This window comes from Hypomesus nipponensis, chromosome 7, assembly GCF_054491055.1.
Source record: "Hypomesus nipponensis isolate SF chromosome 7, ASM5449105v1, whole genome shotgun sequence".
NCBI classification, from domain to species: Eukaryota; Metazoa; Chordata; class Actinopteri; order Osmeriformes; family Osmeridae; genus Hypomesus; species Hypomesus nipponensis.
The window spans coordinates 3,412,887-3,436,581 of NC_140367.1; the positions used below are offsets into that span (position 1 = coordinate 3,412,887).

Sequence of the window (23,695 nt, forward strand, 5' to 3'; positions counted from 1 at the left end):
AAGGCACCCAACATCAGCTCTGATCACGTCTGCATACATGGGGAACTAGTAGGGAGTCAGGTGGCTGAGCGGTTAGGGATTTGGGCTCTAATCAGAAGGTTGCAGGTTTGATTCCAGGCCGTGCTAAAATGACATTGTGTCCATGAGAAAGGCACTTCACCCTACTTGCCTCGGGGGAATGTCCCTGTACTAGATAAGAGCGTCTGCTAAATGACTAAATGTAACTACATTTAGACCAGCGGCTTTTCCCCCCTACTGTTAACTTGGCGTGTAACGCACAAGCAATCCTGCAGATTAGTGGAAATGTTCAAACAGATCTTGAGGGTCTTTCCCATGCATTCATTTAGCATACTGATTAATGGCAGGTAGGCATATGTGAATTCATACAGTGCCCACAGATATGGTTCGTTTTGAGCTGTATCGCACTTTTATTTTGATTAACATTAACAACAATATTCTATGTAGAGAAATCTTGAGCAGTATTTATACCTTGCCTGCTCTGTCTGGCTGCCCTCAGATTATCTGTGTTAATGAGGTGTGGCAGTTTAATAAGTATGTACAAACATCGCTGTTGATTGTATAGGTCAGAATAACTGATTGACGTTGCCTTTTCAGATCCCTTTTACTATTTGGAACATGGCATAATCGATACGTTGTTCTGTTCCATTAAATAGACAGTTCTGTGGAAAACATCTGACATGTATATTTTCCACATAAATAAAAGCACAACAGTATATGCACTCTTGACAGTTAGTCCTTGTGGTATAACTCAATTGACTCGGATGACTTGCTCACATTCTACAGATGTTTTAACGTGAGGATTGGGTTTATGTACCAGGTTAGTCACTGGTTGGTAGCAGCTGCCATAGCTAAGGAAATCCCTTGACCTAGCTCTCTTTCCACTTCTTTCTTTTTATATCTGGCTGTTTTTCTCTCTCTCTCCCTCCCCCCACCCCCCGTATTTATGTCATTTTTATGTAGAGAGGTGCTCGCCACTGTGTTTTCCCCGGAGGGAGGCAGAGGAGGTGACTGCTCGGTCGGCCAGACAGTTTGTCATCCGCCAGACCGCTACCCTGTCTCTCAATGCCTGTATCCTGCAGTCCCTGGCGAGAGGCCACGAGGTCAGCAGCGGACAGAATTAGAACAAGTTATGTTTTGAATATTTTGTATATTATTTATACTATCTATCGTAGCGAACACAACATTTGGTGGAACATGTATTAAATATCGATCGAAGGCCAGGGTACATGAATTGAAAATATTTAGAGGACTATTCTTATCATCTGCATGAAAAAGAACAGCATATTTATCATAATGTCACCACTGAAGCTTTATGCAGCGTTCCCTCCTTTTCTGCGACATACCCGTAGTCTCCTGATGTAATAACTCCATGCCCAGCCTATCCCCGTTACTCCTCCCACCGACGAAGCTAAGTACAGTCGCAACAGACTCCGCCTCGGCTCGGCTCCCTCAACCGTTTTGCCTGCCTGTCATCAGCGCGCGAGCTCGCCACCCCGCCCCCTCCCCCGTCTCGCGCAAAACAGCACCAGCGCTCAGAAGAGTAAATAGAGAGAGAGAGTGAGCCCCAAGATGGCGGAGTCACTGGGCTTCATTCACTTTGGTGCAGCGGCTAAAAGCCCGCTCGCCAAACCGAAAGAGTCTAAGAAAGCTTCACAGGCACGGCCGCAGTCCTCCCGGGACCATCAGCCGCCGCCGCCCAAGAAAGTCCGGAGCGACGAAAAGAGTCTTAAGCCCAAGAAACTAAATGGCAATGGAGGACCTGGAGTGGGAGTCAACGCTGGGGCGAAGCAGGAGCCAAGCCAGACTTACAGTAGCCCGACAACATGGAGCATCGGTCCGGTTAAGGCGACCAACCCCTCGGCGCCTCACCAGAAGCCTCCCATCCACAAAGTCTTCAAGCAAAGCGATTTCCTCCTATCCTCGCCTGCCAAACTTAAAAAACCCAAGGATAAACGCGATAAAGAGAAGGAGAGAGATAAGAAGAAACACAAACCTCCAGGACCCGGGACAAATATTATTAGTCTCAATAACGTTAATGTTACGTCTCCGGGGATGAAGAGGGAAAACGGAGAAGTGAAGTTGGTGCAAAAAGGTAGGCTGTAGTCGATAGTGTTTTGTTGTCGCTTGACTACTAGCAACATATTCGAAGAAAGTTAGGCTTGTATTTTTGTAGCTTTCAAACAAGCAACCCCGTTGCCCGCCATTCAGTTAGCTGTACAGTAGGAGTAGCAAGCTACTTGTCTACTCGCTGGACACGAGCATGCGAGGCCCGTGGCGAGAAATATGTTCATGTGAATAAAACTGCGGTTAATTTGTAAGGGGACGGAATTGTATAGATAATATATTGACCAGTTGAAATGAATACAAATTCCCGTTATTATTGTACGTTTTGAATTTGGATGTTTCTGTCTGTTATCGTTACGATGTAACTGACTAGCGTTAGGGGTTGTGTTGGAGTTTAGTCAGTCGTTGGCTGATGGCTGCGTGTTCACCCGCTCCTGAACCCGCAGCGAGGTCTAGAAGCTCTCAAATCTGGGCAGAATGTCCGTGTAGAGTTGAAATTGTTTAGCTAAGAAGGATTGGAAACATTACAGCGTTGAAGCATACCTAATTGTGTTTAAACTGTTAACACAACACACAATAAACAACCAGCGCGAAACAAATGTAATGGTGTACATAACGCTTTCGCGGCGTAATAGTGTTATAATGGCCGAGGAAACGGCGAGTTAGTGGGGAAATAATTACAAACTGGTTTGCCGATAGTGGTATTAGGAGGGTCGTGTTGGAAGACCATTTCAATTTAACGGAGTATTTACGTTGTTATAAACCAACGCCCGTCCATGTTGTTTATGTTAGCCACCACGCCCCCCTAATACAACCCAAACAGCTGCGAACAGCTATCTGTCTCACCGTTAGACAAACCAGAGTCACTGATAACATTTCTACCTCATTTCTGTAGACAATTGACCCTAGAGATTTTCGTTCCTAGTTGTCATAACAAAGGATGTTATTCATGCGGTTTGCCCCTGGCCCCTCTGCCTGATGGACATAGACCATTTTCATGAGTCGCTGATTCCAGTAATTGGAGAACACGAGTGACATCAGTTCAGACTGTATTCTCTCCTGGCTGCGTGTAACATGGAGTCAAGTGGATTAAGCTGCAAGATGGTCCTGGATCATGTCCTTGCTCCTAAAGTTTGTGGAGAGTAAGCCAGTCAGTCAGATAGTCATCCATCTATCCGTCAAGCTGCCCAAAAATCCATCCAATCTTGTAGCCAGCCAGGTAGGTAGCCAGGCAACCAGGCAGTGAGCCAGCCTGCCAGTAAGAGATTCATACATCGATCCAGATTAGCCAGTCATCCAGCCAGCTAGCTACCAACCTACCCCAACGCTGCGGAGCTCCCTGGTCAGCCTGGTTGTAGTCTGGCCTTCCAGTGACCTAAGGGCTTGAAGCATAATGGCAGTCTGCTTGTGACAGATAGACAGTGATGTCATCTGCTGCCTCATACTAGTGATCTCAGCCATCGGTTCATTAGGTCACTGTACACACACGTGCCTGCATACACACACACACACACACACACACACACACACACACACACACTAACACACACTTAAGTCTGCAAAGTGTGCCGTGAATGGGATCCTCTTCAACCACTTCCTAGTCCTCGAGGTGTCAGATGGCTGAGTGGTGAGGGAGTTGGACTAGTAATCAGAAGGTTGCCGGATCGATTCCCCGCCATGCCAAATTATGTTCTTGGGCAAGGCACTTCACCCTACTTGCCTCGGGGGGAATGTCTGTATTTACTGTAAGTCGCTCTGGATAAGAGCGTCTGCTAAATGAAAATGTAGTGCAGTTTGGAGCCTTTTGCTCGACTACCGGTGTGATGCATTTGAGGCATTTATAAATTGTCCTCCCAAATGTATTGTAAATAAATGTAAATATAGGGACGTGAAAATGTCCACATGCAACCCAAACACCGTGCTTATTATAACCAGCTCTAAAGCTACTTTAATCTGAACCCTGACGTGACCCCCCCTCTCCCCGCCCCTCTCTGCCCCCCCTCTCTGCCTCTCAGACCACCACACCATGGAGACACCGAAAGAGAGGGAGAACAAAAAGGACAAGGAGAAAGTGAAAGACAAAGAGAGGGAGAAAGAGAAGAAAAAACACAAAGCAATGAATGAGATAAAGAGGGAGAACGGGGAGGTCAAGCTTCTGCAAAAAGGTACGTGCTGTCAACTCCACCTGCCGCACACACACACACACACACACACACACACACATCTCCACCACACACACAACCCTCCCACACACACACACAACTTCCACCCACCCACACTAGACTAGATACTATATGCAAACTCTGCATGGACACGTATGCGCATGTACATGCTTGCAGCTCAATCCATGCGTGTATGTGTGTGTGTTAACAGAAGGAGCCACCCTTCATAAGGTCAGACTTGTGTCAAAACACAAGCCGTGCAGACTTCATTTCCTCATTGACAGTCCACCACATCCCCCAACTAGAATTTCCCTTCCTCTCGACATGCACACACACACACACACACACACACACACACACACACACACACACACACACACACACTGTCAGGGCCGCTGAGTTAATCTGGCCAGCGCACGGTCCTGTCCACCTGGCTGAATTGTTAGCAAAGTTCACAGGCTCAGCGCTGCAAATGATTCAGTGTCTCAGACAATGCAGTGCCTCTCTCTTCCACCACCCTCGTCTGTGATGGAGCCGTCTCCACGCTGTCCTGTGTTCCACCACCCTCGTCTGTGATGGAGCCGTCTCCACGCTGTCCTGTGTTCCACCACCCTCGTCTGTGATGGAGCCGTCTCCACGCTGTCCTGTGTTCCACCACCCTCGTCTGTGATGGAGCCGTCTACACGCTGTCTTGTGTGCTACTCGTCTGTCTCTCCAGGGTTTTAGTGATGAGGAAACGGCCCTCCTTGTTGTGCTGAGTGGGGACGGCACGGCGGTGACCCAGTCAGGCGGGGGTTGTTTCCCCAGTTCAAAAACACTTGTTTTTGGTGTGTAAGAGGTTAAAGACGAGTGTTTCGGGTGGATCACAATGATGCTGGAAGGTTAATATGAGAATGGCAGTGACTCTGCCTGTGTTTGAGAGAGAGAGAGTATTTACAGCCTTACACTATGAGGCATCTTCTGAAGATCAGATGAGATCATCCAACTGCCAGTTAGCCAAGAGCAACACCACAGTCCTGCCCCCGAGAAGCTGTGTGTGTGTGTGTATGTCTGTCTGTGTGTGTGTGTGTTTGTCCCATTTCAGTCTAGGGAAAAGCCAGTGTTCTATCTAACTGTCCCTTCATTAGTGGTTTCAGAGCTTGACTGTATTCTGTTTCTCTAGTTCCCTCTATCTGTCTCAGAGGCCAGACAGATCTCTCTCTTTATCTCGCTTTTGCCACTAAACATATTATCACGTAAAAATTATGTTAGTTTTATTTGTTCCATCAGAGAATTGGCCAAGGAGCAGTGAGATGATCTGCTTTCAGTCTGGCGTCTTTCCTGCCGCGAGCCACATGCGCTGTGCATGTGCCTGTGTGTGGAAACGCATGTATGCACGTTATGTATTTATCCATGATGACTTCTGCTCTGTGAAACAGCCATGATGGTTTAAATGACTGTGTCTGGCCCGCTGTCAAGCTACTTTACACTAGAGTGTGTGTGTGCGCCACGGTAGGGGGAAGGGTGGTCTGAGATGGATTAGAAGCTAGTCTCTGTCTCTGTCTCTGTCTCTGTCTTTCTCTCTCTCTCTCTCTCTCTCTCTCTCTCTCTCTCTCTCTCTCTCTCTCTCTCTCTCTCTCTCTCTCTCTCTCTCTCTCTCTCTCTGTGTCTCTCTCTCTCTCTCTCTCTCTCTCTCTCTGTGTCTGTCTGTCTTTCTGATTACTTACATATTCTGGACATGTGTCAATGTCCTTCTCCCATGGCAAATATGTGTGTGTGTGGGGTTGTGTACAGTATGTGTTGGTGTGGATGTGTGGGGGGAGGGGAAAGGGAGGGCAGTGTGTGCGTGTGTGTTTCAGTTTGTGGCTTAATAGCTTGCAGCAGTCACCCGGGTTGGACTGAGGCTGCAGCTACTTCTTTGAAGCAGCAGGCCATAACGCGCATGCACACACACACACACACACACACACACACACACACACACACACACTCACACACACAGTCATGTGCTCTGAGCTACCAAAATAAACATGGTCAGCCTGCCAAGCAGCCAGTTAAATATGCCAGCCTGATAGAATGTACTTTGCATGCAGTTCTATATGATGTGCTGTCTCATAGCTGCCAGCTGCCCTCACACAGACAGTAGTATGGTCCAGACGAGGAGGAAAGTGAGTTTCAGATCCTGCTCTGGAGATGAGGGTTCAGGGTTAGTAAGGAGGCCTCCTCGAAACATGAGACGATAATCATCTGTGGTCAGGGTGAGAAGCTAAACAACACCACCTCTTTCTTTCTCTCTCCTTTCTCTTGCTCCTTTCTCTCCTTTCTCTCTCTCTCTCTCTCTCTCTCTCTCTCTCTCTCTCTCTCTCTCACTACTTTCTTTCTCTCTCTCTCTACCCCTCTCTCTCTCTCTGTTTGACTTCTCCAAGGGGTAGCAGCAGCAGCTGTGTGTGTACCCTGTGGTTACTGTAATCTACTGCTCTCCTGATACGTCAGTGGAGTCTGAATGAACAGCTCAGCGTGATGTGCTCTGCCCTGGCAGCGACAGTGTTTTCAGTCTTCAGTCTAACACCTTGTTCTCTCCCTCTCTGTCTCCTACTCTTTTTCTTCCATCCCCCTGGCTCCCTCTCTCTCCCACCGTCCTCTGTTCCAGGCGATAAAGAGAAGCCCGAAATAAACTCGGAGGAGCTGCAGATCAAAAAGGTGAAGAAGAAAAAGAAAAAGAAACACAAAGAAGTGGAGAGACGGAGGCGCCCCAAGATGTACCACAGGTCTAGCCAGACGGCCTGTGCTGGCCTCCTCCCTGCCAAGCACCTTTCTCCTTCCCACAAGGGGGACTTCAAACCCCCCCTCCCCATTCAGAACAACCCCTTGGCCCTCCCGAAACACGACAAGACCCCCTCCAGGGACTCAGACCCAAAGCCCCCCCAGGGACAGTGCTCCTACCCTGGGCTGGCCGGCATGGAGTTCAGCCGCCTGGTCCACGTGGAGGAGCAGCCCAACGGAGGGGCCCTGGTGGCCCACGCCTACAACAGAGAGCTGGAGGCCCTGACCCCCCAAGAGAGGCAGAGGTTCGCCCAGGAGTTTGTCACCCTCACCTTCAGCGAAGACCAGGCCCAGGCTGCACACTACGTGATGGGCATCGTCCACGGAGCAGCCTGCTACCTTCCAGATTTCCTGGACTACTTCTCCTGCAAGTTCCCCTCCTCGCACGTCAAGATGGAGATCCTGGGGAAGAAGGATATCGAGACCACCACCATGGCCAACTTCACCTCTCAGGTAGGAGGACCTGGTCTTGACTGGAGAAGACAGAGAGGCATTGGTTGGGTGAAATAGGGTGGATGGATGAGGGAAATGATGCTTGGGGGTAGAAAGTATATTTTAGATGACCACCATGGTACACTTTACAACACTGGAACAGGCAGATGACTTCACTGCCAGGGTGGAGGGAAGAGACGGATGAAGAGAGAAGGAAGTGAGGGAGGGAGGAATAAAGCCTGGGAAACAAGGTCTACAGCTAACTCAGATCTGGCCTGACTATGTCAACATAGTTCCAGGAGCTAGGTCGAAAGCCTGTTTCTCAGCTGAGTTGGGAGAATGGGTACACATTGCTTGTTGTTGACAGGATGAAAGTGTTTTGTGAGTTCAGCTGAACAGCCCTTAGACAGAACTCTCAGGCCAAAGTTGAGGAAGAGGTCCAGTAAAATGCCAGCTTCTTCCCAGGACTCTACACGAGGGTCTGTGAGGAAGAAAGGCCTGATTTAGACCTGGAAATACCAGCGGATTCTCTTGACATTTAGTCTCATGATGTAACAATAATCAGATCACAACGGTCAGCACCCGCCAGACTGGGGACTGTTTGTGTGTGTGTGTGTGTGTGTGTGTGTGTGTGAGTGAGTGAGGGACTGAGTGGTGTATATGAGTGTGTGTGTGTGTGATCCGGGATGTTTGTTTCTTAATGAGATGAGAGCTGCGACTGAAAGGAGGAAACTAAGGTGGGAGTTCACTAATTTACTGTTCAGGGAACACTTGCACGCACACACAGTTAGGGGGTGACTGGATGATTAGAGAGGGCTTAACCGCAGATCTGTGATGGTCCACAGTTGATTTTGCACTCAGATTTGTTTTGACAATTTTCTTCTACACTAAATAAAGGTAATTTTTTTACAGATTGATTATATGCCACCTCTCAAGCTGTTAGTATTTACAATGTTTTCTGAAATCAGAATTTCAAACAGAATGCTAAGCGGGCCATAGTCAGTCTGGTAATGTGGATGACCTGATTAGCACCACAGGACACTGCATTGGTGAATGTTCCTTGGCTGGCTGTGTTTACAGCTCTTACACTCATTAATAGAAACTCAACCTCTGTAATATGCCTGGCCAGCAATAAGATGTATTTCAAACAGATGCTGTGCATGTACGTGTGGCGGTATGTATTAGTGTGTGTGTGTGTGGAGGGAGGATGTGGTCTGTGTAAGGAACAGCTGTTGGGCCCCTCCTTCAACACACAGAAGGGGAACTGAAGTGTCTCTACAAAGAGAGTGATTATCTACGGGCCAGGAACATGCGCGCACACACACACACACACATTAGAGACCGACCTATATACCGATATTGGGCATTTTCCAATCTATCGGTATCGGCATTTATAATTGGCGATGAATGAATATAAAAGTATTTTTTTGATATAAAAAAAAAATGTACAATAGTATTATTGTGTTTTTTTTTGTTCAAAGGACTTTAAGTTACATAAGTTTGTATTTTTATACATTTTATTTATCAGAACTTTTATATATTTTGATATTCCTGTTCTGTTGTGACCATAAAACGAACAACTTTATTTTTAAACTGCATATTGCTTTAGTGAGGAAATAATAACAGGAGTCAGATGGCTGAGCGGTTAGGGAATCAGGCTATTAATTAGAAAGTTGCAGGTTCGTCAAATTACGTTGTGTCCTTGGGCAAGGCACTTCACCCTACTTGCCTCGGGGAATATCCCTGTCCTTACTGTAAGTTGCTCTGGGTAACAACGTCTGTAAAAAATTACTAAATGTAAACTATTAATAACTAATGTTAGGGTAATCTGTTTGTTTTGTTACACGTTTCTGGATTTTTAAAATATTTTTTTATATCGGCCGATACATCGGTATATCGGATTTTTAAATCACCAAATATTTGTATCGATATCGGCCTTAAAAATCATTTTCTCGGTCGGGCTCTAGCACACATGCGTGCACACACACACAGCTCTGGGGTAACAGCTCTGTTTACAGCAGCTCTCTGAGAGCCAGAAGGGAGGGAATCATTGACCACGCTGATCGGCTTTCTCCTTGTGGGGTAAGATAGTTTTGGATGATGGTCTGTTGTATAGAGTCTGGGTAAGATGTTATTATGGTCTGTAGTAAGATGTTACATTTACATTTAGTCATTCAGCAGACGCTCTTATCCAGAGCAACTTACAGTAAGTACAGGGACATTCCTCCGAGGCAAGTAGGGTGAAGTGCCTTGCCCATGGACACAATGTCATTTTAGCACGGCCAGGAATCAAACTGGCAACCGTCTGATTACTAGCCCGATTCCCTAACCGCTCAGCCACCTGACTCCCACACATATTATGGTCTGTAGTATAGTGTCTGGGTAAGATGTTATAATGGTCTGTAGTATAGTGTCTGGGTAAGATGTTATAATGGTCTGTAGTATAGTGTCTGGGTAAGATGTTATAATGGTCTGTAGTATAGTGTCTGGGTAAGATGTTATAATGGTCTGTAGTATAGTGTCTGGGTAAGATGTTATAATGGTCTGTAGTATAGTGTCTGGGTAAGATGTTATAATGGTCTGTAGTATAGTGTCTGGGTAAGATGTTATAATGGTCTGTAGTATAGCACCAGACAGCTAGTGTCAGGAGTGGGTCAGTGTTGCTGGCAGTGTGTCAGTGGGGTCAGTGACTGTGTGTGTGTGTGTGTGTCAGAGTGTGTGAGTGTGTAGGTCTGGAGCTGCTGCCTGCTGTAGTGTCTCACTGGATTATTCTTCTGAGCCTCACGCTGTTTCCCTCCTCTCTTTCTCCCGCTCTTTTCTGCACGCCGCTGACACATACTTCCTCTCGCTCTACTCTCTCTCTTTCTCTCATTCTCCTTTCTTTTGCTCTCTCTCTCTCTCTCTCTCTCTCTCGCTCACTCTCACATTCACCCGAGTTTCCTAGCAACGCACTTTTTTTTTTCTGAAAATGGAGCGTTATGAAAAAGGGGGTGGATGTGGGAATACTGGTGGTGTAGAACAGGAGGCACTGCAGAGGAGGCTGCTCTAACTGCTCCCCTCTCTCTCTGTCTCTCTCTCTCTCTCTCTCTCTCTCTCTCTCTGTCTCTGTCTCTCTCTCTCTCTCTATCCCTCCCTCCTTCACCAGTCTCTGTCTCCCTCACTCCTTCCCTTCATCCCTCGCTCCTGCTGGATTTTAACTGGTTCAACGTTTTGTAATTTCTTCCACTTGACCTTTGGGGTAATTTTCAGTTTTTGTTGTAAAGGCTCTCTTTCTCTCGCTCTCTCTCTCTCTCTCTCTCTCTCTCTCTCTCTCTCCCTCTCTCTCACCCTCTCTCTCTCTCTTTCATGCAGCTAAAGTGACAGTATCAGAGGATAAACAGCCTCAAGGCTGTGGCCATGCTGTGCCAGTGGAATCACCATTATGTTGTGACTTTATCAGACAGAACTGCTATGTTACATGCAGCTTTCTAGTTAGGGTTGCATAACAAGCAGGCTACACAACCCCCAACAGGCTCAAACAGACCTGATCTAGGTCTCTAATACTTATCGTACAGTACATTCATTTGTGGTAGACACTGCACCGTTGATCTCGGACAGGCACCAGAGATGGGTGACCTAGAACAGTCTACAAAATTACATGTATTTCTGTTTGTGTTAAACAAAGTAGGCCCACCTCCATTGACACAAATGGCAAGCTTCCAACTCCTTTGTGTTATGCTTTTTGTTATTTTTACAGTAGCCTAGCCTTAAGCTAACAAGATTTGGTGTGGAAGGAAAACACCTCCTGAACCAAGACAACCATAAAACTGGGGAATCATTTTCTTTCTTGGTAAATAAATAAAACCCGTTTTGAAAGTCCTGGTAGACCTAGACAGAATCTAGAAAGTAGTTAAGAAAACAAGGACGTGAGCACAGGGAATAGGACCTGTGTTGGGCTATTGATTTAGTCTCAGGCAGAAAAACCTTTGCCTATTAACCAGCTATATCTCCCAGGACAACCGTTTTGAAATTGCAGCTGTAGCATTAAGCGGAGGACGATGTGGTATTCCATGACAGAACAACTTGGCTTGAATAACACCCACAACTCAGCAACATGTCATTAACCACAAACCAGCAGCCGACACCTCTCAGCACACACAGGTGGTCTAGGCCCGGGAAATATTGACGTTCCTTTAACCGGTGGCTTGTGTCACGTCTTAGGTCTCACTATCACATCTGGTCTCACTGGCTCTTTACTTCCACCTCACTCTGAATGATTGACCACCAGTCCACATGCATGGTTTTTGCACACGTGCATGTACACATGCATGTTACATAGCGGCGTTTGGTGGCTGCTGGTTGGTGAGAGAAGGCATCGACTGTGTCGGGGGAACTGTAAGCGGCTAGTGAACCCAGGATGAGGTGACAGTGTTAGTATTTCTCTGCACAGCTGCACTCACAGGTTGGAGGAACCCCTGAGAGATAGAGAGATAGAGAGTGGGAGAAAGAGACACAGAGAGACAGAGAGAGACAGAGGCAGGTGGTGGAGCCGCCACAAGTCGAATGGTAAAACTCTGAAAGGAGTGGAGAGTGCAGCTGCTAACATCTGGGTTCTAGAACGTTGGATTTTCTAGAAGGGCTGAATGCCTGCATCAGCTAGCTGAAACTGCCACTTTACAGCTGTTTGCAGAGCACTCTGAAGCACTTGAAGTCATTTGATATTTTTTCATGTGCAGAGCATTCCACCACACCTTTAGTTGAGAATAGTTTGTGAGTGAGGAAGAGAGAGAGGGAGAGAGAGTGGGAGGGGGGGGGTAAGGGAGAGGGAGGGAAGGAAGGAGGGAGAAAGACAGATGGAGAGGAGACCAAGCTGTGTGTGATAGCTGTGTTGCTGTTGCTGCTCTGGTCAGGGCCTGGTTTGGTTTGGTCTGGACACCAGGGCTCTGCGTTCAGCACAGCTCGTGGCAACAGCCCAAACTGTGTACACACACACAGACACACTCTCACTGTCTGACTGGACAGCTGCAGCAGTCCTGCTCAAACAAGAGCAGGCAAGAGTCCCCCTCTCCTTCAACACTTGTTTATCTCTCTCTCTCTCTCTCTCTCTCTCTCTCTCTCTCTCTTTGTGTCTCTCTCTGTGTCTCTCACTCACACACTTACACACACACACACTCTCAGTCAGGCCTACATTATGCAATCCTGTCACAGAGGAGACAGAACCCATATCTCTCTTTCTATGACACATCCTTTACTTCTCTGTTCCGTTTCTCCTTCGCTCCCAGTAAAGGCGCCTGTGGCTTTTACTGCAGAACAGGGAGATTCCTCTGTTTCTACAGACACACACACACACACACACACAGACACACACTCTCCATTTTCCAGCCAGCTTGAGAAGTGGTGAGAGAGTTGGAGAAGTGGGAGAGTGAACTCAAGGACCGATGTTGCTGCTAGATTTCTCTCTCCCTCTCTCTCTTTCTGGAGCTAGTGTTAGCCTCTTCCGCCTTGTGCCACATTGTGGGATGTCGGCTTGCCCTCTTCCTCTCCTCCGCTCCCCCCATCCTTCCTCCTCCTCTCTTCCTGGGTTCCTGGCTGGCAAGGGGAGAGTATGGGAGGGAGAGGGAGAGAGGAAGGGAGAGAGAGAGAGGGAGAGAGGAAGGGAGAGAGAGAGGGAGAGAGGAAGGGAGAGAGAGAGGGAGGGAGTATGGGAGAGCGAAAGGGAGAGGGAGGGAGTATGGGAGGGAGAGAGGAAGGGAGAGAGGAAGGGAGAGAGGAAGGGAGAGTGGGAGGGAGTATGGGAGGGAGAGAGGCCAAGTGGGAAAGACTTGAGGGCCAACTCACTTGAACTTTTGCTCTGCCAGATCAACTCCCTGTCCTGGTAAACACACCCAGATGGATTCAAATGGAAGCACGTACTGGTGGCTTAGTTGGGATTTTGGAAGACTGACATACCCTCCAATCATGCTTGTGAAACAGAAGTTTTTTTTTCTTTCCTGACATTTTTATTTCCTCATTTAAACAGAAAATCTCTGAACATCCACAAAGAGAAAAAGCCAAAAGTACACATCTTTCTTTCATTTGGCAGTGCCTCCCTTTCTTTCTTTACCCTTCTTTTTCTTTGTTTCTGCATCTCTTCCTCCCCCTCTCTCCCTGTGATGGGGCTTGAGGAAGGTGTAGTGTAGTATAAGCCATCCAGGAGAGTATGGAAGGTGTGTAGTGTAGTATAAGCCATCCAGGAGAGTATGGAAGGTGTGTAGTGTAGTATAAGCCATCCAGGAGAGTATGGAAGGTGTGTAGTGTAGTATAAGCCATCCAGGATAGTCTGGAAGGTGTGTAGTGTAGTATAAGCCATCCAGGAGAGTATGGAAGGTGTGTAGTGTAGTATAAGCCATCCAGGAGAGTATGGAAGGTGTGTAGTGTAGTATAAGCCATCCAGGAGAGTATGGAAGGTGTGTAGTGTAGTATAAGCCATCCAGGAGAGTATGGAAGGTGTGTAGTGTAGTATAAGCCATCCAGGATAGTCTGGAAGGTGTGTAGTGTAGTATAAGCCATCCAGGAGAGTATGGAAGGTGTGTAGTGTAGTATAAGCCATCCAGGAGAGTATGGAAGGTGTGTAGTGTAGTATAAGCCATCCAGGATAGTCTGGAAGGTGTGTAGTGTAGTATAAGCCATCCAGGAGAGTATGGAAGGTGTGTAGTGTAGTATAAGCAATCCAGGATAGTCTGGAAGGTGTGTAGTGTAGTATAAGCCATCCAGGAGAGTATGGAAGGTGTGTAGTGTAGTATAAGCCATCCAGGAGAGTATGGAAGGTGTGTAGTGTAGTATAAGCCATCCAGGATAGTCTGGAAGGTGTGTAGTGTAGTATAAGCCATCCAGGATAGTCTGGAAGGTGTGTAGTGTAGTATAAGCCATCCAGGATAGTCTGGAAGGTGTGTAGTGTAGTATAAGCCATCCAGGAGAGTATGGAAGGTGTGTAGTGTAGTATAAGCCATCCAGGAGAGTATGGAAGGTGTGTAGTGTAGTATAAGCCATCCAGGATAGTCTGGAAGGTGTGTAGTGTAGTATAAGCGATCCAGGATAGTCTGGAAGGTGTGTAGTGTAGTATAAGCCATCCAGGATAGTCTGGAAGGTGTGTAGTGTAGTATAAGCCATCCAGGAGAGTATGGAAGGTGTGTAGTGTAGTATAAGCCATCCAGGATAGTCTGGAAGGTGTGTAGTGTAGTATAAGCCATCCAGGAGAGTCTGGAAGGTGTGTAGTGTAGTATAAGCCATCCAGGAGAGTATGGAAGGTGTGTAGTGTAGTATAAGCCATCTAGGATAGTCTGGAAGGTGTGTAGTGTAGTATAAGCCATCCAGGAGAGTATGGAAGGTGTGTAGTGTAGTATAAGCCATCCAGGAGAGTATGGAAGGTGTGTAGTGTAGTATAAGCCATCCAGGAGAGTATGGAAGGTGTGTAGTGTAGTATAAGCCATCCAGGAGAGTATGGAAGGTGTGTAGTGTAGTATAAGCCATCCAGGAGAGTATGGAAGGTGTGTAGTGTAGTATAAGCCATCCAGGATAGTCTGGAAGGTGTGTAGTGTAGTATAAGCCATCCAGGAGAGTATGGAAGGTGTGTAGTGTAGTATAAGCCATCCAGGAGAGTATGGAAGGTGTGTAGTGTAGTATAAGCCATCCAGGAGAGTATGGAAGGTGTGTAGTGTAGTATAAGCCATCCAGGAGAGTATGGAAGGTGAGTAGTGTAGTATAAGCCATCCAGGAGAGTATGGAAGCACACACACAAAAGCGAAGCCCACACAGGCGCACACTGACTGTAAGGATAGTGAGGGTGATATTAATCTCTCTGAGGTGAGAGGAGAGCCGGGCTGTGGGAGGGGAGGGAAAGGGGGAAGGGAGAGGTAGAGGGAGGAGAGAGATCTGGATAGATGGAGAGGGGGAAGGTAGAACGAGGAAGGAGAGCTCGATGGATAGATAAAGAGGGGGAAGGTATAGAGAGAGAGGGAGGGAGATTGTGGTTGCTAGAGGGTATTCCCTTCTGGCCAGCAAGCAGGTCTGCTTCTCCGACCTTGACAAGCCAGGTGCTGTGAAACATGTCCTACTGGTTTAGCAGGCTCTTTAAATACTCACACAAACAAACACACACCTTCTCTCCTAGTTTTTCCCTCTCTCTCTCCCATCTGTTTATCTCTCTTTATTTCTCGACCTTCTTTTGAGCTATGGGTGTTTCTGCACCAAGCTTTCACTAGCCAGTCACAGGTGATAACATTCTCACACTCCTGCTTCTGATTAGCAAGCATTCTGCAAACCCTGACCTTCTGTCTATCGCTCTACTACTGTGTGTGTGTGCGCGCGCTTGTATGTCTGTCTTCTCTTCTATATATATGTGCATGTGTGTGTGTGTGTGTGTGTGTGTGTGTGTGTGTGTGTGTGTGTGTGTGTGTGCCGGTCGTCTGTCCGTGTGTGTTTCACGGGAGGAGCCGTTCCGGTCCAACGATAAATCTCAGATATGGGCCCCTGGAGCATGAAATTCGATAAACTTTACAATGCGTGAAAGCCGACACGCCCAGCCAACATGTCTCTGAGTCTCTCACCCTCTCCTGCCCATCCGCCACGGAAACAGCCCCAGCAGCAACACGACAGCACAGAGCTTACCCCGTAATGGATTCACCTCAGAGACACAGTGCGGGGAGTGCAATAGCGATGGATGGTTACACTACAGAGAGTGAGCGCTTACAGCGGTACAGTATACGTTGAGGCGCGGCTCGGAAAGCTCCGTGTGTCACATGGCGTGTCATAATACGGTACACCATGTCCTGCTGCTCAACACCGCGTTATGTAAGCAGGGCCCAGGAAACCGAAGGCAGACTCGGGCGCCGCACACTGTGACGCATCTTGTAATGGTGTTAACATAAGGAGCAACAGGGGAGATATGAGCATCTGGTGGAGGGAGGGTGGTGGGGGTTGGGGTGGCCTACAGGCTGAAGTAGTGTTGGGAAGGGAGGGAGGGAGAGAGAGAGGGTGGAGGAGAGAATGAGACGGGGAGGAGGGGGGGTGGATACATCCTGCTGGAGTGTCGTCTTAGAGAGGCAGGTGGGGGTGGGTGGGGGAGGAGGTGGGGGAGGGGGGGTGGGGGAGGTCAGGGGACAGAGAATAAGAGGGAGTCTCTTACTGGAAACCTGTGAAGAGCCCAGCGTGTCTGCTCAGTGCCAGGTGTCAGACCCTCCGCAGGGGCTGCCACGTGTGTGTGTGTGTGTTTGGTCTGCATCTGTGAGTGAGCTCATTACTGTAAAAGTAAGTGTGTGTGTGCTAACAGACCACTGCCCAGCATGAGGTAACATGAGGCCATGGTCACTACAGGTGTGTGTGTGTGTGCTTAATTAGCCTAAATTTGTTGATCATTACCAGGAAATGGGGAATGTATACTAATCAGCTGGCTCTGTGTTCTGTTGTCATGGCAGCTCACGTCTGTACCAAACAGAAACGGAAATGTGCCTTTCTACACTTCATGTTCTCCATGCTGTCTAACAGCCTGGAACTGGATAAATCACCTGGGCTTGTGTAGACCTGAATTGTCTTGTGGCCAGATACATAGGAAAACGAGATGCTATCACAGTCTCGGCTTGCATACGAAAACATTTGAATTACTGCAGCTGCAAACAAAGTAGTGCTGTACCTTCCAGCAGGCAGCTGTTCTGGGTCACATTCCTGAAGCTGGATCTGAATGCTGTGTTGCCTGCTGTTCCGGGTGAGCCCGGCATGGTTCAGTTAAGGTGCTGACATGTCCCTGTGTGTTCTGTGTGGTTTCTAGGTGAAGAGAACCTACTCCCATGGGACGTATCGTGTGGGTGCCATGCGGCAGATCAGTCTGGTGGGCGCTGTGGACGAGGAAGTGGGGGATTACTTCCCAGAGTTCCTCAGCATGCTGGAGGAGTCGCCCTTCCTGGAGGTGAGAGGTCACAATGGTGTTAGGACTACAATGGAACACAAGTGATGTCAGGACTACAATGGAACACAAGTGATGTTAGGACTACAATGGAACACAAGTGATGTTAGGACTACAATGGAACACAAGTGATGTCAGGACTACAATGGAACACAAGTGATGTTAGGACTACAATGGAACACAAGTGATGTTAGGACTACAATGGAACACAAGTGATGTTAGGACTACAATGGAACACAAGTGATGTTAGGACTACAATGGAACACAAGTGATGTTAGGACTACAATGGAACACAAGTGATGTTAGGACTACAATGGAACACAAGTGATGTTAGGACTACAATGGAACACAAGTGATGTTAGGACTACAATGGAACACAAGTGATGTTAGGCAACATCGTTAGATTTTTGACCTTTTATCGAACAAGGCAGAAGGTTACAGCTGTCCTAATGCCAAGATCTGGACTCACCAGAAGAACAGCAGAGGGCAGCTCTGATTCTGCACAAGTGCAGGGGAGAATAAACAGTGTTTCTCTGCAGTTCCCAGCCAGCAGAGAGCTAAACGTGTGTGTTCTTTCACCCGTCAGCGGACGTTGCCATGGGGAACCTTCTCCAGCCTGCGTCTGAAGAGCCCGACGGACAGTGACGACGGGCCCATCATGTGGGTGCGGCCTGGAGAGCAGATGATCCCTGTGGCTGACATGCCCAAGTCCCCCTTCAAAAGGAAAAGGTGGGCTTTCACACTCCACACACACACACACACACTCGCACACACCCTCAGCACTGAGGGATTGAGGGGCTCAGAGGGGATTCTGGCTCCGTAGTGCATGTGTTTATATTGGCTGCAGCTTAAGTGTTTGTTCTGCTTAAACACAGAGTCTGTTTTTACACCAGTGCAGAACGTTCCCTCGTTCTGGCTAGATATCCAGCCCTGTTCTCCTTAAAGAGCCTTTCCTGGCCTTTCCACACACACAACCAGAAATGACCCATTGTTTGTGTTTGTGTGTGTGCGTGTCTGCCTCCTCTGTACGACCCAGGATTAGACAATTAGCACATCTCTGTTTCTGACTATGTCATTGTCTCCTCTGCGACAGAGCAGCAGATGAATCCTGCTGCATGCGTGTGTCCCTGCCTCCTGCTTGTCTCTCTGTGATTGTGTCATGTTGTTGTTAACACTCTGATGACAGAGAAAGCCAGCAGACCTATACACACACACTATCCACCAAGTTCCTCTACTCCTGGGGCACACACACACACATTTGTAAATCCTGTTTGATCGTGTCTCATTTGTGCCTTTGTTCTGTAATGCAGACAGGGATGTGTCAGTTTTAATGACAGTAATATGATATATCTGTTTTGACATGAAAGTAGGAGAGAGGGTGTACTGGACAGCTAATTGAGAAGGAATGGTTTCACCGCTGTTTGTTGGCTTCTGGCTGTTTGTATGTTTGAGACTGTTTGACTGTTTATTTTGAGTCTGTTTATTGTCCGTCTGTTTCATTTATGTCTGCTGATCTGTCTGTTTGTTACATTTCTGTCTGTCTGCTTGTCTGTCTGTCTACTTGTCTGTCTGTCTACTTGTCTGTCTGCTTGTTTGTCTCTCTGTCTGTCTGTCTGTCTGTCTGTCTGCTTGTTTGTTTGTCTGTCTGCTTGTCTGTCTGTCTGTTGGTCAGTTAGCGGTGTGGTTGCCGGCTGTCAGAAACACTTGTGTGAGGCCTGGAGACAAGAGCTCTCTGTCTGTTCCTGGAGAGGAGAGAGAGGGGACCCAGAGGGACTCTCTCCCCCTTCTCCTCCTCTCTGCTTTCCTTCCTACACCTCTCTTCACATCATGTTAACCATATGGTGTGTGTGTGTGGGGGGGGGGGCAGTCTCTGGTGCTACTGTATGAGCAGGAAACGCACATGGTCTCTAGATCATGTGCAGGGGGACCTAGAGAGGGAGGAGGGAGGAGAGGGAGGGAGGGAGGGAGAAGGGGAGGAACAAGAAAGATGGAGATCTTGACTAGACCCGCGCTCTCTGGTAGCAGCAGGCACATGTCGTTTTTTTACATCTATTTCCCTCCCTCCCTCCCTCCCTCTCTCCCTCTCTCCCTCTCTCCCTCTCTCCCTCCCTCCCTTCTCCCCTCCTCTCCTCCCCTCTTCTCCCCTCTTCCCCTCCCATCTTCCCCTCCCTCCCTCTCTGGAGTGCTGTGGTTGTCTTTCTGTTGGGCCAAGCTTTGCATTCATTACTTTATCACGGCAGGCAGGCTCCTCCAGTCTACTACTGCATACTAAACAGCACCGCTCCCCTGGTCCCCCTCCTCTCTCTTTACCTCTCTCCCTCGTCCCCGCTCTCTTCCCTCCCCCCTTCTCTTTTTCTATCTTGTCCCCTCTCTCTCTCTCCCCTACCAATCTTCTTCCTCCTCTCCCTCCCTCTTATCCTTTCTTCTCCTCCATCCTCCTTGTTTTGCCTTGAGATGTGTTTCTGACAGTGAGTGCTGTTTGGAGATTAATTAATGCTAACCCCCCACCCAGGAGTCCAGGACTAGATAGCGGAGTTAATCAATAGTTAGTTATCTGCTGTTGATAGTCGTGCCTGCCTGCCTGCCTTCCTCCTCCAGGTCAACCAATGAGATCAAGAACCTGCAGTACCTGCCGCGGGCTAGCGAGCCTCGGGAGATGCTGTTTGAGGACCGCACACGGGCGCACGCCGACCACATCGGCCAGGGCTTCGAGAGGCAGACCACAGCCGCCGTGGGGGTGCTGAAGGCTGTGCGCTGCGGAGAGGGGTGCGTTACACTACACACACTCACGCTCAGGCGGTCCACTATGCACGGTCAGTGTGTCTGATGCTGATCTGGGCTGTTTTGGGCTGTGTTGGTGTTGGTGTAGGCCTGAGCCTCCTCGTGTGACCAAAGACGTGATCTGCTTCCACGCTGGAGACTTCCCTGATGTGGTCCAGAGGCTGCAGCTGGACCTGTATGAACCACCTCTCTCTCAGGTAACACACACACACACCTCTCTCAGGTAACACACACACACCTCTCTCTCAGGTAACACACACACCTCGCTTTCAGGTGACACACACACACCTCTCTCTCAGGTAACACACACACCTCTCTCTCAGGTAACACACACACACCTCTCTCTCAGGTAACACACACACCTCTCTCTCAGGTAACACACACACACCTCTCTCATGTAACACACACACCTCGCTCTCAGGTAACACACACACACCTCTCTCATGTAACACACACACCTCGCTCTCAGGTAACACACACACATGTCACCTTTCAGGTAACACACACACACACTTGTCATGGCAAGTTGTCATGTTGTTACACTCCCAACAAAAAGATACTCTAGATCACACAGCAGACATCAGACATCAGTCCTGGATGGTCCTACGTTTCCAGCTAACTGATCCTCCTCAGACCACCACTGCCATCTGCTGGGCCAGCCTGGTACTACACCACAGTGTGTGTGTCCCCTCATGCAGGTTGTGTGTGTGTGTGTGTGTGTGTGTGGTCTTTCTCCACCAGTGTGTGCAGTGGGTGGACGATGCCAAGCTGAACCAGCTGAGACGGGAAGGGATCCGCTACGCCCGGATCCATCTCCACGACAACGACATCTACTACATCCCCCGGGGGGTGGTGCACCAGTTCAAGACCGTCTCTGCCGTCTGCAGCCTGGCCTGGCACATCCGCCTCCGGCAGTACCACCAGGGCCCCTGCTCCCCCCCGGAGGAGAGGAGCGAGCCGGGGGAGGAGAGGGAGGAGACGGGGGTGGAGGTGGTGGCGAGGGTGGAGGAGGAGAAGATGGAGAAACGGAGGGTGAAGGAGGAGGAGGAGGAGGAGGAGGAAAGGAAGGTCTGCGAGGGAGCTGAGAAGCAACGGGTGAAGGAGGAAAGGAGAGAAGAGAGGAAGATGGAGGAGGAGAGGAAGATGGAGGAGGAGAGGAGGAAAAAGGAGGAGCGGAGGGTAGAGAGGAGTCACGCGGTACTGTTGAAGCAGCAGACGACCGAGGGTGGTGCTGTGTGTCCTCCTCCTCCCCCCTCCACCTCCTCCACCACAGACTCCAGACCCAAGCCCCCCAGGGACAGAGACAGGGGGGGCCCTCCTCCAGAGGGCAGAGTTGACCTTGTGGACCCCCCCTCACTGGAGACGCCGCCCCTGGCCACACCTCTAGCCCCGTCACATGACAGCCGGCCCAAAGGATATCATCAGCATCATCATCATCATCATCACCGACACCAACACCATCATCCTCGCTCAAAATATCAAAGCACTTCTTCCAGTTTAACCACAGCTTCCAACCCCTCCTCCTCTCTTTCCTTGAGTCCCTCTCCCCCTGACCAAACGATTTCCCCCCCTCCCCCTCCCCATCCCTTCCCCCCCAGTGTCTCTGCCTCAAACGCCAGCTCCCCCCTGTTGACAATGCCCCCCTCCCTGATACCTCCCAGACCAGCAGCGTTCAGCCGTGTTGAGGCTCCCCTCCCTGCCTCGCAGCCTCAGAGCCCCTGGTTGGACCAGCCCAGGGACAAAGACTGGCTCCTCCCCAAGCCCCCTGTGGTCCCCCTGGACACACGGACACCCTCCTCTCCCTTCCCCCACCCCCATCAAAATCACCCCTCCAACTATCTACAACCTCACTCCCAACCTTTCCCTTCCACTTTACAGCATCCGCCGTACTCTCCTGGCTCACAACCTCACCCCTCTCACGTCCCCCCCCTCACTTATCCATCATATCCCGCCTACCCCCCCCACCTCCTTCAAACACACCCCTCCCATCCTCCATGCATCCCCCAACCTCCACCTTCTCCTAACCCCCTCCTCCCTCCCTCCTCGTCACACCTCCTCCCTCCATCCTCGTCACACCTAGCCATCCACACTCCACCCTCTCCACGACCTCTCAATCCACAACTGCATGAACAGAGAAAAGATGTTTTATACTGATTTGTACAGAACTGTTTTATGGCTCATTGGTTCAGTTTCTCTTGGGATTATGTTTTAATATGATAGGATGAAGAAGAGAGCTAGAAGGAAGTGTATGTAAATGTGAGTGACTGCGTGAATGTGAGAGAGTTTGAAGAGAGATACTTTGAAGAGAACCAGAGAGAGAGAGAACCTGTTAGCAGCATGTTTGAGTTGGTACAGTAATGATGTAAGGAAGGCTCCATTGTAGCCCCCCTATCCTCCTGGGACTAAACACAGCAGATGTAGCTTGTAACATTCCTCAGTGCCTGTCCGTTACTGTGAACTACCCAAGGCACTTAACGCCAGGGACACTGGCCTTCTGACTACAGCTCTCAAACACACAAACAGGTTATTGAATAATATATTTTTCCGTTTTTAGGTCAACATTGATGTTATCAGAGCTGACATGAACATATATATTTTTTTGTAAAATGACAGAATTGTTTAAGATATATATACAGTTTTTTTCATAGAGCTTATTTATATCCGTTTTGGTTTGTAGTTTTTTCTTTTAGCTGTCAGCACTGTTGTGTAATTTAAGGTTTTGTAAGGAAACTTGTAGTGTGATTTCTACATAAATATGAACCTGGCTAATAAAAAGGTTCAACTTCCTGAATGCCTCATGTTTTTGTTGCTTGATCGCTGAGGTACAGTCCTGGGTTAGACTCAGGGGCAGTTCTACACAGGGGCCTACGGGGGCCAGTGCCCCCGTAAGAATGTCCCTGGCCCCTCCTGTGGCCCCCTTGAGCTGACTGAATGTTTTTTGTTTTTACAAGTTTTTGTTCTAGTAGAAGTCAGCCATGAAACGAGGAAGGGCCATTGCAGACTTTTTTTCCCCAGTAAATTTAAAAAGTGAGAGAAACATCAAGGTATTGAGAAAGTTGAGTAGCTGGAAGAGGGAGAAATATCATTTGTTTCCATTTTTTTTATGTGCCCTCTGATTAAACACTGGCCCCCCCAGTAAAATGTGTCTAGAACTGCCACTGTATAGACTGCAGACACGGTTTGATGTTTAGTGTTAGTAATCTGGGTTGATTTGGTTTCACACATCTAACAGCTTTTTAGGGATCTGACGGCGAGCTGTGAGTTCCTGTGGTCCTCACAGGGTCGACCCAAGCCTTTATGGGGCCCCTAAGCAGAATTGATTTGCCCATCTGAGTTGCTTTAAAAATAAATTAATTATTTTTAATTAATTAAAATAATTAATTTAATGTGCTCTTTGGGGCCCTCTGGTGGCCACGGGGGCCCTAAGCAGCCGCTGAGTTCGCTTATGCCTTGGGCCGGCCCTGGGCCCTTATGCACGTAGCCCACTCACCATCCTGCAACCGATGAGTTGGAAGTC

The 23,695-nt window shown here is 48.7% G+C and overlaps 1 protein-coding gene across 1 annotated transcript; it reads left to right on the forward strand.

The window, feature by feature from the left end:
• The first annotated feature begins 1,417 nt into the window (after positions 1 to 1,417).
• LOC146276364 (lysine-specific demethylase RSBN1L-like) lies at positions 1,418 to 22,965 on the forward strand. Its single transcript, XM_084701743.1, has 8 exons — positions 1,418 to 2,113; positions 4,101 to 4,250; positions 6,877 to 7,502; positions 17,263 to 17,400; positions 17,984 to 18,126; positions 19,996 to 20,163; positions 20,267 to 20,375; positions 20,920 to 22,965. Exons 1-8 carry the CDS (start codon positions 1,591 to 1,593, stop codon positions 22,330 to 22,332), a joined length of 3,270 nt encoding a protein of 1,089 aa, XP_084557869.1. The 5' UTR covers positions 1,418 to 1,590; the 3' UTR covers positions 22,333 to 22,965.
• The last annotated feature ends 730 nt before the right edge of the window (positions 22,966 to 23,695 follow it).